The 17,240-nt window shown below is 41.2% G+C and overlaps 1 protein-coding gene across 1 annotated transcript in view; it reads left to right on the forward strand.

Annotated features, from left to right (window-relative positions):
- LOC119911008 (mitogen-activated protein kinase kinase kinase 7-like) overlaps positions 1–17,240 on the forward strand; it is a 46,898-nt gene that overhangs the window by 19,858 nt on the left and 9,800 nt on the right. The window contains exons 4-13 of the mRNA XM_038729901.1: positions 8,089–8,134; positions 9,354–9,492; positions 10,680–10,804; positions 11,992–12,120; positions 12,806–12,936; positions 13,909–13,990; positions 14,146–14,276; positions 14,376–14,514; positions 15,360–15,418; positions 16,051–16,166. Of these exons, the coding sequence (XP_038585829.1) occupies positions 8,089–8,134; positions 9,354–9,492; positions 10,680–10,804; positions 11,992–12,120; positions 12,806–12,936; positions 13,909–13,990; positions 14,146–14,276; positions 14,376–14,514; positions 15,360–15,418; positions 16,051–16,166 (1,097 nt within the window). The remainder of the gene's footprint in view (positions 1–8,088; positions 8,135–9,353; positions 9,493–10,679; positions 10,805–11,991; positions 12,121–12,805; positions 12,937–13,908; positions 13,991–14,145; positions 14,277–14,375; positions 14,515–15,359; positions 15,419–16,050; positions 16,167–17,240) is intronic.

Below are 17,240 nucleotides of genomic sequence, written 5' to 3' on the forward strand. Positions count from 1 at the left end.
CCTTAAAAGTATTACATACAATACAAATACAAAGTATTACATTTTGTTTAAAAGTTTTATATTTAAATATTTTCTTGTCCTTTCGTAGGATTAAATAAATACTATAATGTCATAAATAAATATTTTTTGTGTGACTTTACAAATTACTCCGTTTAATGTGACTTGGATGTTATACAGCATTACAGGTACTGTTTACATCAGTGTTTAGCTTTACGCTTTGGACTGTGGAGTGTTTGCGGTTCATAAAATATCTCGCACCGTGCTACTAACGTTAATTAGCTAACATTAGCCGGTCTCCTGGGCAAGTGTCTGAAGTTCAGAAGGCCAGAGATGCGGACAAGGCTCAGGGCTCTGGTGCTGAGGTTAGCACAACAAACTGGAGGCCAACTCTTTATCCCTGTTGCTTTGAAGCAGCCTTTGGATGCAAAAGCAGAATGGGATGAATAATCATTGAAGCAATTGGCATTTAAATTGGCATATTATATTACGTTACATTATGTCTCTGATCTAGCCAAGGTGTAACTAATTGTGACAACTAATGCTGCAATAGTTAAATTTTTTCTTATTCTATTTATTTTGTATTTTTAGCTTCATAGCATAAGAGTTCTTAATGCAACAAATATTGTAATCATTTTATGTTTTTACAAACACACCTCAAAAAGCTATTGTGTATTAAATATGAATGTGAATATTATAATAAAATGCTTTATTAACTTCATGTAACTTGGTAAATAATTATTTTCAAGGGCTTAAAATTCATACTGATTTTACATTATATGGCAGTGAAGTAGGCATTAAATTTCATCTTAGATGCCTTTAATAAGGTCTTAAAAAGTCTTAAATTTACCTTGGAGAATCCTGGGGGTACCCTGGATAAAACGTAACTAGTTTGTTCCAAGAGCACAGTACACAATGACCTGCTCACCTACATACTGTATCATGCCACTTTTTAACAATCAAATGTTATGGGTCCTGATCAGACCTTGTTGTTATGTGCTTATGTTAAAATCAGCCAATACACAGTCTGGTCATCTGATATTTTAAGGCGAGACACAGCAGGCAAAAACATTGTTTTATCATGCATTGGTCAAGTTCGAGATTTTTTGCTACCTGTCTGCTATGTGTCTTCTTTCAGACTGGGGGGGGGGGGGACTTTGACACTTTCTGGTTTAGCTTTCCGTAGGTGGCTCTGTGTGTGTGTGTGTGTGTGTGTGTGTGTGTGTGTGTGTGTGTGTGTGTGTGTGTGTGTGTCTGTTCAGACATGCTGTTATTCAGTAATCAGTTTTGATGCGTTTGAGATGTTATATAGTAGTAGTGTTAAGGATATGATTTGTAATTGTGTTGTATAGTTGCCAAAGGCAACATTATTCCGGCTGTCTTCCTACAGGTTATTGCATGGCGCCTCAGGTGGGATGAGCAGATTCACTTCTTTGCAATGTAGAGAAACAAAGCATCCGCAGGGTCTCTCTTGCATTAATGCTGTCTGTGCCTTCCAGGGTGGGGAAAAAGAACAAAAAGAGAAAGTAAATTCAGCGTGCAACACATACACTGTGTAAAAGACAATGTTCAGTGTGCTTCCTGTTAAAACAGAACATTCACTTTTAACAAGTGTGCAACTCTACCAACACTTGTTAAATGGTAGCATCATAAATGTTAACATGAAGCCTTAAAAAAAAATAAATAAATAAAATAGTCTGAGCTCATTTTTAGAGCTGGACGTGAATATTTGAATATTTGTTTGTTGGTTAGGTATTTGAATATTCAGTTTTTCTTTTAGCGAGCCTGACATTCCTCACACAGCAGTGAACAACGCTCCAGTTCACACCAAAGGGAAAACAAAATTCTGAACACCTCAGCTGTTTAAGAGCACTTTCGATTGTGTGATGACAACGGCAGTGTGGCAGTTATGGGGTTTATTGATTTTACGATTATTTTTCAATACAATATAATTCATTTCATTACATTATATGAATGATATCACAAGCCTTCTTCAGACGACTGCATGTAAAACCCAGCTCCTCAAAAGGTTCGAAGAAATCATTGCATGGGCCAGGGTGGAAATGAAGCCAGCTAAGTCTCTCAGTCTTTCTATCCGGAAAGAAATCAGTTAGGGCTGTTGCAATAACCGCAAAATTGAAATACAGCGCTATTGGCCAAGCCTACTGCAGAGGATGGCAAGCACAAGTGCAATGTTCATACTTTACACTTCATTGCATGTTCAATTAATAAATTAGGGCTTCAAAGTTTACACAAGCTGTAAGTGTTGCAGTGTTCGGGACTGCAGATGCAAATTAGCTTGAAGCTATAATCTGGTACAGTGCATCTAATGGAAATGTTTGTTTTACTGTATGCTGTCCCTTTCAAATAAATAAATGAATGAATGTTTTGTGTTGCTTTACTGTTTGTTTAGTAGGTTAGCTAATTTGGTGTTAGCATATTGCGTGGATCATGTGTCTAGCAGGCTCAGCGATGTTGGGCTTTGAAGCTCAATAACTACTAAGTGTAATGTGATGGATGCCTGCAGCTGCTTTTCATGTTGCTTTCTGTGGAAATTGAATTATAATGTTAAACTATAGAGCAGGTGTAAGTTGTTAAAGTTAAATGGAAGCTCCACACAAGTGTTAGTATGTGTGTGTGTGTGTGCATGTTGCTGCAGTATGTGAATTAGGGTGAGACATATTTTGGTTTGGTTTTTGGACAGTGGGGGCGAGAGGCAGACGGACACGGATAATTGACTTCTAGCACTTTTATTTGATACTGACACGTACATACCAGCTTTGCAGGTCACACATTCTGCTTCACATGGATCCATAACCTCCAGACACACACACACACAATTTTTATTACAACAATATTTTTTGTAAAACAGAACAATGGGAACGTGTTACTCTTAAGAAAAGAGCAAACAATCTTAATTTAGCTCTGGCTAAATATACATCTGTCCACTGCAGAGGCATTTCAGATTAGAGGCAGAGTTACTGGGTTAATGCATAGGAATTGTTCCTGACACTGTTAGTCAGAGTCAGCTGTTCATCAGAGTGATGGCTTGTGGGAGGAAACTGTTCCTCAGTCTGTTGGTTTTGGCGTACAGTGCTCTGTAGCGCCTACCAGAGGGGAGACGTTGGAACAGGTTGTGTCCGGGGTGAGATGGATCTGCAGTGATGTTTCCTGCCCGTTTCCTGACTCTGGAGGGCAGGTTGGCACCGATGATCTTTTCTGACGCCAGTGTCTTTTTATAATTCATTGCAATGGGAGTGCCGCATTCTGGTAAAAACGGCAGGAGGGTGACGAGGCGCTGAGCGTCTTTTCCACGCTGGGTGATGAGCGTTTTTTTTTACGGTTGCCGAGAGTTGAAAAATGTTCAACTTTGGGAAAAACGCTGCGCTCGTCACTGTTACTTTTTACCCAGCTGTCCAATCACAGTACAGGAGGGGCGGGACAAATGCCCACCATAGCATTGATGTTTCCTCGCCCACAAAATCATAAACCCACATACGACCAGTCCGTCCTCTCTCTCTACCTGCTTCAGCCTTCTCTTCATACAGAGCAAGAGCCAGAGCAAGTACTCTACTCTGTGTTGACATTTTTACATCCAGTAAAGTCAGGTAGAAGTACTTGCAACCACGGATTTTATGTATCATAGCAACCAAAGCAGGAGGTAAAAACGCTCGCTTGTGCTCCCTGCTGGGCGTTTTCTGCTGGCAAAAAACGCTTTGGTGGACACGGGCATTAAGCTCCAGCTTGTTCTGGCCGCACCAGAGAGCCAGCTGATCAACCTCCCGTCTGTAGGCCGAATCATCCCCGTCCCGGATGAGGCTGATGACCGTTGTGTCGTCAGCGTCAACAGATGGGTCTCCTGAGGTCTCCTTAGGTGCAGTCGTTGGTGTAGAGGGAGAAGAGCAGTGGGGAGAGCACACACCTCTGGGTGGCACTAGTGCTGATAGTCCGGGTGCTGGATGTGATGTTCTCCAGCCTCACCTGCTGGCTCCTGTCAGTCAGGAGGTTTGTGATCCACTGACAGGTGGAGGCTGGCACAGTGAGCTGGGTGAGAATAATATATTTAATAATCTATTTCATCTGCTGTGCATCAGGTTAAAAAACAGCCACTGTGCAAAATGGTTATTTCTAGGGAATGCAGTTTGCTTTTCTTGTTGATTATCTGTAATTTAGCTATTTCTGTTTAATACAGTTGTTTTTCTTTTTAAATCTACATGAACGTGTTGATAAAAGTAATATAAAATATCACGCTTGCTGTCTGCTTTTGTTGCCTGTATATTTTATTAAGGATATGTAGCCAACCAAACCACTTGCAATAGCACAGGCAGCCAATACAATCTCATTATTCCTAAAGCATCAATAAACATAATCTTTACAACACAAAGAATTATTGTGGCAGTAACACGGGAGCAACTCGTTGTTGAAGCAGGTTAAACCCACATATAGAGGAAGCTGTACGTTGTGCGTAAAACCCAACAGGACTGTTTTATCCACCGTATTGTCTCTCTATGTGCATCTCAAAAAGTTGATGAATAGATTAGTTTCACCGTCGGACATCGCTATAAAACAAATAGTAACCATTGTGAATTAGCGAAAAATAAGACTTATTTCCATCAGAAACGGTGCTCTGCGCAAGGAGAGGATACTGTCAATATATCAGAATCAATCCAGTGATCATCTGACTTAAATGTTAGTCTGTTGTCTACATTTGTTCTGTAGAGACTAAATACGCTTTAAATGCGCCGTTAATGGAAAGTGAAAGTATTTCACTTGCCGGCATGTGAAAGACGCAGGCTGCTTTCCAGCAGGCCACAGTGCCATGGTGAGCGCTCCCTGGATTTCAGTTGAATTAGTAGAACAATAAGCCTTAAACTGAAAAGGTATTGATTTTCTAAATGTTTGCATCTGCCCAGCTCTGTGACTGTGACAAACGCCCGAGATCAAAGCTCTTTTGCGTGACTGCGCGGACACAGCCTGGATGACAGCTGATTTCGGTTACTGAAGCAAAAAGAGAAAAGAATTGATGCTTCGATGGGCAGAGCCTGTTTTGACTGTCAATCTCACAGTCGAAGCTTCGCAGTGAAACAAGGATCATGCCATTTTGGCGATATGGGGGTGCTCTGCAATGAGGCATTTTGTTGCACATGCCTCAAGCAACTTTTTTTTTTCCTCCCTCAACTTTTCAGCATCACCTTTGCATTTTGTTGCATGTTTTCTATTTTTGTCTGCATTCCAACCGTTAACTTATGTCTGACGTGGAGAGTGTCATTGATTGACTAGTCATAGTAAACCACCAACAAGTCCCCCCCGTGTATAATAGCTCCTACGTGTATGCCACTGAAGTCCATCAAGGGGGTTTCAAGCAGGAGATGTCGAGACCCGTCCTATAGTTATAGGGACTGGTCGGACCAGCTTGGACAGAACAGCCAGGTCCCAGATCGAACAGGTTATAAGTGGAGCCCTGAGCAGGCAGTTGATCAGGTTGTCAGCTGTTTCAAGCACCAGGAGATCGTTGGCAGGACACAGGCAGGGAAATCCGGCCTTGGGTGGTGAACAATTGCCAAGATGTGGTCAGCCATCCGGAAGGAGAGGAAAGGCCTGGTAATATCTGAAGTGGTCAGAATAGAGGAGAAGCAATACAGGATCAGGGCTGTTAGGTAACAGCAGCAAGGGAGTTGGACAACCTGGAAAAGGTGCAGTCAACCGGGTCATAAGTTGGGTGGATATGTGGAAGATACAGCAATCCCAGTTGAGCTTCCTCATTAAGGCCACATACACTATATTACCAAAAGTTTTGGGTCACCTGCAACGTGAAGGTTAGTGACCTCCCATTCTTAATCTGTAGGGTTTAATATGGAGATGGCCCACCCTTTGCAGCTATTACAGCTTCAACTCTTCTGGGAAGGCTTCCACAAGGATTAGGAGTGTGTTCATGGGAATTTTTGACCATTCTTCTAGAAGCACATTTGTGAGGTCAGCCACAGATGTTGGACGAGAAGGCCTGCCTCGCAGTTTGCCTCGCAGTCTCCCCTCTAATTCATATTGGGTTGGGGTCAGGACCCTGTGCAGACCAGTCAAGTTTCTCCACACCAGACTCACTCATCCATGTCTTTATGGACCTTGCTTTGTGCACTGGTGCGCAGTCATGTTGGAACAGGAAGGGGCCATCCCCAAACTGTTTCCACAAAGGTGGTAGCATGAAATTGTCCCAAATGTCTGGGTATGGTGAAACAGTTTCTTTCACTGGAACATGGGCCAAGCCCAGCCTGTGAAAACAATCCCACACCATAACAACCCCCTCCACCAAACTTTAGACTTGGCGCAGTGCAGTCAGGCATGAACCGTTCTCCTGGCAACCGCCAAACCCAGACTCATCCATCGGATTGCGAGAACATCCACTGCTCTAGTGGCGGCGTGCTTTACACCACTGCATCCGACACTTTGCGTTGCACTTGGGGATGTAAGACTTGGAAGCAGCTGCTCGACCATGGAAACCCATTCCATGCAACTTGCTACTCACTGTTCATGAGCTAATCCGAATGCCACATGACGTTTTGGACTTCCGAATGCCACATGACGTTTTGGACTTTTAGTTCTGCCATGATCACCGCTTTAGAAGCGGTGATCATGGCAGAACTAAAAGTCCCATGGGGGGCAGGAATAGAGGCAGCCTTCAAATGGAAGAGGGATAAGTACTCAGAGCTGACAGCTGAGTGCAGAGAAGCTGGGTGGAGGGCAGCCACCTTTCTTGAGGTTGGCTGCAGAGGCTTTGTTGGATCATCCACCCAGCGCTTCCTGCAGACCATGAGCATCAAGGGGGCAAAGCTGGCCTGATGACGCCATTGGGGGTGCGACAGGCATTTTTGCCATGCAGGTTTTCCTGTGTTGCTATACTATTGCTTAATTTCATTACAGATCAAAACAGTCAAATAGCCTGCATTTTTAAGTTAATCAGTAAACTGTCGGCTACGACAAACAAACAACAACATAATGAACACATTTAAATAATTATATTAGGTGAAAGTGAATTTTGCATAATAACTTGTTTTAGCTCCACTACCGCAAATAGCGCTCATCTTGTCTGCTCTTTCTGGACCTCCACCCGGCTAAACTATTCCCAGGCTTCTGCTCTGGACCTGCTCAGCTAAGCCCATATACTCTGGACTCTCGGCTACGATCCTCCCCCCGCTCTGCACAGCAGCCACCAACCCGATTCTGCATGCATCTGTTTTTCCACTCTGCCTCGCTCTTTTCCAGCTCAAGATACAATCCCTACAACCCTGCGATAAATAATCCTCTTTTGTCTAACACGCCCCTTAGTCCTGCACTTGGGTCTGCTAGCCTAGCTGAAATAAAGATAAAAACAGTTTTGGTATTAATAACTTGCTATTTTATGTAAACTCAACGCTATCTCTTTTCAGTTCATTTCAATGTGCTTTATTGGTATAAATGTTAGTTAAACAGAAGACGTTAAACAATGTTGCAAGTGTTGTTTTTCTCTCTTTCACACACACAGTGGACTTCTGTTATCTCTCCTCCATCAGATTCTCACTCACTCATGTCATTGCCAGATCTTTTTAGGCATTCATCCTTCTGCTGTTACAATATACACTGAACAAAATTATAAATGTCACACTTTTATACTATACCTTTTTGCCCCCATTCATCATGAGCTGAACTGAAAGATCTAAGACTTTCTCTATGTACAGAAAAAGCCCATTTCTCTCAAATATTGTGCAGTCCCCATGCTGTCTGATCAGCATCTTGATATGCCACACCTGTGAGGTGAATGGATTATTAAGTATATATTATATATATATTAAGTGCTCACTAACACAGATTTTGACAGATATGTGAACAATAATTCATAAATTTGTTCTGTGTGTGTGTGTGTGTGTGTGTGTGTGTGTGTGTGTGTGTGTGTGTGTGTGTGTGTGTGTGTAAAAAATAAATAAATAAAATATATATTCATTCTTGTCAGGTAGTTGCAGGTGGCTGAACAGTAAATGTAGCTAGATTTAGAGGAAGTTGTATATGACCTGCCTCACTGTCATGCTTTCACTGTTAAGGTCACATGCTTTGTGTTCTCAGGTCTGTCTCGTCATGGAGTATGCAGAATGTGGTTCTTTATATAACCGTAAGTCATATTATGTTTGTAAAATCTTCTAGTGGATTCACATGTCACGATCAGGAACATAAAGTAGTAATTCTTATTAAAGGAATTAGTCTCACAATCACTGTGTTATTTATATTTTAGTGGCAATTTTGTCACACCACAGAAAGAATATTTGTTTTACAAAAAAGATTATGCACACACACAATGTTTCCCCTACACCGCCGCTGTTGAATTATGATGGTTACGATGGTCTGGGGAGTAATATCATTGAAGTGTTGCACAGACCTGCATGTGTTAGCCAGCGGTACCCTGGCTGCTGTTAGGTATTGTGATGAAATCATCAGAGCCATAGTCGGACCTTACACTGGTGCAGTGGGTTCTGGGTTCCTCCTGGTGCAGGACAATGCCTGGCCCGCATGTGGCCAGAGGGTGTAGGCAGTTCCTGGATGACGAAGGCACTGATGCCATTGACTGGCCCTCACGTTCCTCAGACCTGAATCCAATTGAGAACCTCTTGGAAGTTATGTATCGTGCATCCGATGCCAACAAGTAGCGCCACAGTGTGTGTGTATACATGTACACATATCAGGAATAACCCGTGTTCGATTGCCACTGCGACGCTGCTGGTAGTCTTCTCCATCCCTGTCTTGACAGGTAACACAAAAAGCATGGTGAATGTGTTAAGAAACAGGAAGCACTCAACATATCCTGCAAATCTAGCATTAATTCCTCGTCAGCCGCAGCCTGTCGAAAAAAGTGGGCCAGATAATGTTTTTAACACACTAAATTTAGCTTTGTTAAATGTTAGGTCTTTGGCAGGAAAAACATTTTTAATCAATGATTTTATAATCACTCACAATCTTAATTTCACTGCAGTACAGGCTAGTGCTATTGATAGGCCGCACTCGCGTAGCACTAAGACCATAAAAGTGTTTAAAGTATGACAAGAGCCTACTTTATCTGACAGTCCCAGTGATTTAAAAGAATCCAAGAGCTGCTGCTCAGAACTTCTAGCAGGAAAAAAAAAAGTGTCAGCTAAATAAAAAAAATATAAACACATTGGTTGAAATATGCAATGAAATACCACACCTATGATGCCATTTACACTCATTACAGTACAATTACAAAGCGGATTTGAGATTTGCAATAACATGACAGAATGACAGCGCCCTGTGTGTGTTCATATATTGTCTCTTCTCATCTTTCTCATTCTTTGCTTCTGTTTTTGCTTGTCATAAAGTCCTACACAGTGCAGACCCACAGGCCCACTACACAGCATCCCATGCCATGAGCTGGTGTCTGCAGTGTGCCCAGGGAGTTGCCTATCTACATGCTATGAAGCCAAAGGCCTTAATTCACCGGGACCTCAAACCACCAAAGTAAGACTCTTTATTATCAAACACATAGTTGCAGTATTTTTGTCACATAATGTATATGTATGACTGCACTAATAACTCAGTGGTTCTCAGAGTGGGGTCTGGTCCATGAGGGGGTTCCAAGGGTCCCCAGTAAAAAGGGGAATAATTGACAACAACATGAGCATGTTTTGTTGCACTCTTTGTGTGTTCATGCACAACACTGTATTGACAATCTTCCTGTATGTGCTGTCAAACTTTTGATTTTGTTTGTGGAAGACTGTTGCGTATTTCAAACCTTTCAAGGAACTGCAGTTCAGGTTGGTGCACCACCTTCAGATATCTCCTCAATCAGAAATAAGATGGACCCACAGAAGTCAGCCCTGTTGGGAGGTTGGTAGTTATACACACCCTATATGGAGCGGTGTGCATTTTCAGGGTTACTGGGCTAAGTTAGTTTCAAAGATATATTTGGTTCTCAATAAAGATTTGGGTCTGGAGCCAGTTTCCGTTAGAATGTCACACCCACAAAATCCAGCACAAAAGTAAGATGGATTACGTGGCCCTGGATAGCAAAACATGGGATTTCTTAATCGGCATCATTCTGATCCAGATAAAATTTTTTGAACAACTGTGCACAGGGAATCTAAAGCAAAACGTTTTGACTATGTTACACTGCACAGAAAAGTATATTAATAAAGTGGACTACAAATAAGCTACCAACTATGTCAGCGTGGCATAAAGCAATATTCCACCTTTTTCTTATGGAATATTTGAAGTATTGGTACATTTGGTGTATTTTATCATATTTGCACTCCATTCCTGGACTATGTGGGACCTGGAATATCCAGTGTATTCTGGAATGCTCTCCCAAGGCCAATGACGAATGGCTGAATGCTAGAAGGAGGCTTTGTTGTATGTACTTTTTATTTTATTCTGTTTATTTACTTATTAAGTATATACCACCATGCCTGGGACCTTAAACTGTGCCGTGCACAACCTCGGAGGGGAGTTCTTCGAGGCATAAGGTGAACGGTAGTTAAAGGAAAAATGTATGTGTATTTGTATGTAACATGACGATTTTATAATTGATAATGAATTTGTTGCAAAAAATGTTCATACCTTTCATTCACAAATATATTCGTCTGTATAACTATAGTGTGTAACATATTTTGTTAAATCAGTAATTCCTGTCTACCGTTGTGTTTCAGTCTGCTCCTCGTGGCTGGTGGCACTGTGCTGAAGATATGCGACTTTGGAACAGCGTGTGATATTCAGACCTACATGACCAACAATAAAGGCAGTGCAGCTTGGATGGCACCAGAGGTGTTTGAAGGTGAGCTCCAAACACTACTTCTCATTTGGGAGCTCTAACCAAGAGTTGGTTAAGTCTGTGTTTAATATTAGGTAAATATCTGTTTGCCTCAATCTTCATTTTGTAATTATGACAATTCCAGCATCACAGCTAGACTCAGTTTTGATTGGATTCACTCTCAAAAGGTTGTACCTCACTTCACATCAAGGATCAGGAGTTTTCTGTTGTTGTTTTTAATAAACCAGATTATTAGTTTATTACTTAGTATTAGTAAAAGTCACAGTTATCAATAAATCTACAAACTAAATCTGTGGACAGCAATATAACTGATATAAATGTTAACAAAACCAAATTCATTCAAACCAAAGGCAACCTGCAAACAAATGCACATGTTACATTATTTTACTGTACATTCTTGTGCTGTAGAGTCTGAAACTGCACTCGTGTAGCTCATTCTCGCATTTTGGTTAAGCCTATGTGCATGGGACAACATTCAATTCAATTCAATTTTATTTATATAGCGCCAAATCACAACAACAGTTATCTCACAGCGCTTTTCATAAAAGAGCAGGTCTAGACCGTACTCTATGATGTTATTTACAGAAGCCCAACAGTTCCCACCAAGAGCAGCACTAGGAGACAGAGGCAAGGAAAAACTTCCTTTTACTCACAACATGAGACCAGTGTTGCATCAAGCTTACAACACTGATTAATTACTACACCCCCATTTTAATTTTGCTCTTCACTCATTTCCTTTGCACATACTGTAACAGTTGGATACACCCTTAGTGCAGTTGCACACATTGTGACGGGGTGTTAAAATTACGCCGGCAAATAACAATTATCTTCATTATTGTTTAGTCTGTCGATAATTTTCACCATTAATTGATTAGTTGTTTGGTCTTTAAAATGTTGATCAGCGTTTCCCAAAGCCCAAGGTGACGTCCTCAGATTTCGTTCTTTGTCCACAACTCAAAGATATTCAGTTTACTACCATAAAGGACAAAAGAACCCAGAAAATATTTACATTTGAGAAGCTGAAATTGAATTTGGACATATTTTCTTTAACAAACTACTCAATTAATCGCTTATCGAAATAGTTGGCAATTAAATTAATTAAAATAGGCGCTTCATTTTTACCTGCACTTAGATAGTTGTGAATTTCAGCTCCTGAGTACAATAATTATAACTATGTAATTATCCCTTAGGCAGTAACTACAGTGAAAAGTGTGACGTGTTCAGTTGGGGCATCATCCTGTGGGAGGTCATCACACGCCAGAAACCCTTTGATGAGATTGGTGGCTCTGCGTTTTGCATAATGTGGGCTGTCCACAGAGGTGAGCAAAATCCTGCACCAACTACAACTGCTGTTTAATACCAACTGCTTTGGTCATTTATTTTACTCCTTTTCTGATGATAAAACTGAATCAAATGACTATAGTGTGAAATGGTTGCCAGTCCAGCTAATCCGATTGAAGATGTGTTGACATGTGGAAAAAGTAAAAACTATGTGAAGTCTGCTGAATGTCTTCAGGTGATGTTACTGAAGACTACAAGTTAGAAAATGACAAAAATCTGTGGGTGTGGCATTAGAAAGACGTGAGTTTACCAGATCTCCATTGCTCATCTCAGCGTGAGGCTACACCAACATCTATCAAGCAACCTAATGAATACCATCCCTGGTAGGAAGGGATGTTTAAAAATGCCTTGATACTGGTGCTGCATTTCTTTACCACATTAGTTTACTTTCTCTAGTGGGCAGGTAGCACTACGTCAGTATTTGTGAGCTAACTGCAGTGTTCACTGAGGGCGTAATCCAGTAAACCAGAAAAAGATCTGAAGCTGCTTTAAGCCTCAAGAGCTGCAGACTGATGTTTGACTCTTTGCAGGAACAGATGTACTAGAACAGTGTGATGTTATGTTGTTCCACCCCTGCAGGGATAAGAACCAGTGTTCTCCTCAGCAAAGCGTATCACATTTAGACACTCAGGCCCCTGACTGTGAGCGTTAACTGTGACACAGGTACACGGCCTCCTCTGATCAAAGACCTTCCAGGGCCCATAGAGACTCTGATGACCCGCTGCTGGGACAAAGAACCAAGCCAGAGACCGTCCATGGAGGAGGTCAGGAACACCATGAGCCACCTCATGAAGGTATAATCCCACTTTGAATGAGACTATCAAGCTGAACCAGGATTAAACTGTTTCATGAAGTTTATTGAAACAAGACATCAAGCACTGATCACTGATCACTGATTCACAGTGGAGACAACAGACATGAAGATAAAACTGCGTTTGCGGCCACAGAGCTGCAGATATTAAACTTTGAGCAAACCTCTATAAATTGGATTAGATTACTTGGTTTGTGGCTGAAACGCCTCCATTGGTATAAACGCTCAGACTTACTGATTACTGTGTGTCTGTCACTTTGATTTTATTTATGTGACATTTAAAGAGAGAGAGAAACAGAGTGAAAATCTTGCTTATCATGTGGCTAAAGCCATTAGTCACAGTTGATTATTAGTTTTATTTCCACTGCAGTGAATATAAAAAGTCATATGTTGACTGGAATACTACTTCCTCCCACCGTCCAAAGACATGCAGGCTAGGTTGATAGGTGTGAGCGTGAGCAGTTGTCTGTCTATGTGTGGCCCTGCGATGGACAGGCGACCTGTCCAGGGTGTACCCCGCCTTTCACCTGACGTCAGCTGGGATTGGCTCCAGCCCCCGAGACCCTGTACGCAGGATAAGCGGTTGATGACGGATGGATGGATGGATATATGAACTCAAGTCCACAATAAAACTAGGACCAGGCTAGTCTGGAGAGATCAGTTTCTGTGGTAACTTATGTCAGATTTATTGAAACATCTTTTATAAAAAAGAATTTCATGAAAATAATTCAAATAAAGAGAACAAAAGCCTGGTTTAACTAATTAAACAGTCCTCTGCACTTAACACAGTCAGGAGTCTCACTAACCATATTTCCTAAAATTTAGAGCTGTTGCTTTAATGTTTAATTGTTTGTTCATTCCAACACATTTTTCCCTGGTGTGAGGCATTATGAGTCAGGTCAAATTGCAAAGAGCTCTTTTTCAAAGTGCTGAATGTTGTCTTTGGATCTTACAGTACTTCCCAGGCTCTGAGGAACCACTCAAGCTCCCTCACCAGTCTTCAGCCAACAGAGCTGTTTCATCAGCCACAAGCACGGGTAACTATCAGCTCTGTAGCTTTCACTAATGCATGATCGTTTCTTTCTGCTTTAAGAAAATATCTATAGTCAAGAATTGCATCTGTGTGTGTTGAATTTGTTGAACATTTTAGTCAAAGAAAGTGTTTTCATGAATGAGTCTTTGTTGTCTGCAGACTCGTATGCTGATTATACCATCAACAGTAATAGAAGCGATGACAACACAGAAAACAGAAACTCACTTGGCAGAGAAGAAACTCTGAAAAGCGTGGAGACCAAATTTCCACTTCAGTTCAAACCCTCAAAGGTAAAATAACCCTAAAAACTGATGTACTGGATCACACTCTCAGGACTGTGGTTTGTTCAACCAAACTTTTTGATTTCAACCTCTTTTCTTCCCCCTCAGGCAGCCACGTTGCGAACTGGTCTGTCCAGGGTGTCCAGTGTAGACAGTCAACCAGGATGCTCCCAAAGCCCCACCCACTGCACCAGCCCTCTAAACACCACCAGCCAGTCAGAGCTGAGAATGACATTTAGTCCCACAGGTAGGGAGCCTTATAAGAAGGATACCAGGTGATACTGAAGTTGCAGTCAGACCAAAATCCCTTGGTGAAATTTACTCATGTGGCCAAAAGCAGGGGGATAGCAGGAGCTACCATGACTAGCAGTCATTCACTAATCTCTGTCACTGTGCTTACACTCACTACACCCAGGCTGTGGCCCTGGAGCATTTCACCATGTTGTCCAACCACGTCTGCAATAAAATGTTTTTCTAGTTGTTCCAAACTGTTGAGCTTGAAGGCAGAGGGAAGAGAGGGGATGTGCGATATTGTTACAACATGCACATATTCAGACCAGGAGATATTCCTAGTGTGGAACTCTGGCTGACAAGGGACCAGGCTATTATCAGCCACAGGGAAAAGGCTAAACTGACTGATGAACAACTTTCTTATCAGAGGATTAAATCAAATGCTGCTTTTTCATCCAAAGCACCTCAGTAAAATTAATTGTAACGTTATACAGGACCTCATATGTATCTCTAATCATTGATCGTAGAGCTTCTGAAACTGTTCTACACCTAAACATGCTGTAAACATTAACACACAGTTAGGCTGAACTTTTGAAGCCTTTCTTACCTTCTTTTATATCCACCACTTAAAATCCAGGCCTGACTGACATATCTGGGATGTTTAGCGAAATGTTTAGGTTCATCAGGAGTCTGAGCGCTCGCACCAGGAAGCACAGTCGAGCTTTGATTCATGTTGCACTGTCCACACTGCACCACTAAGGGGCATTACAGTGCAACCTACCAGTGTCTGTGTCTGTGCACAATAACGTGTGTGTGTGTGTGTGTGTGTGCGCGCGTGTGCGCGTGTGTGTGTGCCTTTAGCCAATGGTTTCGACAACTCCATTCCCATGGCCTACCTGAAACTGGATCACCAGTTACAGGTAAATTGAAAATACATTTTTGTGTTCATTATTTAAAATCCTTTCCTTGACAGTAAACTACTATTAATCCTGTTTATACTACTGCTGCTGCCGCTGCTACTACTACTATTACTACTAATTATTAATATAATTATTATAATGGCATCAATAGGTATCTAATGGAACATGGCTCAGCATGGTCACAGCTGTAGTGTGCCCCTTTATAATACCTTTGTCTGACGTGCAGATGTTACACATTCTGGACATGCTGCACCTGATTTTAATGCATCTAATGTGTCCACTTTTCACTTTCACTGGACATGTACAGCTTCAGAGTGATTTAGTCATGCTGAATCATGCAGGGTTTGTGCAAATGATTGATTCTTTTAATTTTTCTCCTATGACTCATATTTCTTGATTGTTGAGTTAGTTTTAAACTAAAAAGCACTAGTACTAGTGTAGGATTTGAGAGGTTGGTATTCAGATTCAGCCTTGAACAATAGTTTTGCTTTGATGCTACTTTAGCTTTGCACAGTGTTACTCTCATCTAGTTTTTTGATGTTGGTCTTGATGTGCAAAATTAGGCTTTTTGAAACCTCTCCATACCCTGGTCTTGAACAGTGTCAGTCACTGAGCTGTCCGTGTGCTTTCAGCCTCTGGCTCCGTGTCCAAACTCCAAAGAGTCCATGGCTGTGTTTGAGCAGCACATCAGGATGGCTCAGGAGTACCTCAAAGTCCAGTCAGAGATCACTCACCTTGTTCGGAGGAAGTAAGTCAAGTCACATATTTCTATTATTATTTCTACTGGGACTCTACACATCTTGAACTGTGTGTGTGTGTGTGTGTGTATGTATATATGCAGTATTGGGAGTAACGCATTACAAAAGTAGCGCAATTACAGTAATGTATTGCTTTTTGCTGTAAAGCAGTAATATAACGAATTACCAAATAAAATGTGGTAATATTATACCCGTTACTATCTCAGTAACGTGTGTTCCATCGCATTTTAACCCAATATTAAGTGGTGTTTTGTTTTTTAATAATTCACCAACGCTGCAAACTATTACGGCACCAGAAAAACAAATCCATGGACATTTTCACTTAGGGGTGTACTCACTTGTTGCCAGTGCTTTAGACATTAATGGCTTTACACTGTAGCAAAGTCCTTTCTTCAGTGTTGTCACATGAAAAGATACATTCAAATATTTACAAAAATCAGATTCAGAATCAGAAATATTCTGATTGAGGGTGTACTCACTTTTGTGAGATACTGTATTATATCACGTCATGTTAATAGCGATTTGTTACAAACAAGCTAAAAGAAAAGCTGTCTGTATGTATTATTTATTAATATTTATTTATTTTTATATAGCACCAATTACACACATGTTATCTTAATGCACTTTTTATATAGAGCAGGTCTAAAGCGTACTCTGTAATGTTACTGAGTAGAGATGCACGATTGCGTTTTTCCTGGCCGATTCTGATTACCGATTTTTTTTGTTTTTGTTTGTTTTTTAAAGGTCTGGCCTGCCGATTCCAAATTTCTTTCTTTCTGAGAGCTATAATGGACAGCATACACAAACATGGGAAACATGGGAAAAATTCTCTTTATCTCTATATCTCTCTTTCTTTTTTCTGACTGGGGTCCACTCCAACTGTATGTTTAATATAAAACACTGACAATTTAATAACTTGTACATTAACTCCAAAACTGCAGCAGGTTCCAGGACCTTCTCTCAGAGACACATCTCACAATAAAAAGTGCTCCAGGTCAGGCTGCTGGACAGAGCTGTCTGTACGAATAATGTCTAACTGAAACTAATCTGCAGTAAGCTACTGT

The sequence above is a fragment of the Micropterus salmoides genome, unplaced genomic scaffold (assembly GCF_014851395.1).
Source record: "Micropterus salmoides isolate LMB-PRFRI ecotype aquatic unplaced genomic scaffold, ASM1485139v1 Ms_hic_scaffold_19, whole genome shotgun sequence".
NCBI classification, from domain to species: Eukaryota; Metazoa; Chordata; class Actinopteri; order Centrarchiformes; family Centrarchidae; genus Micropterus; species Micropterus salmoides.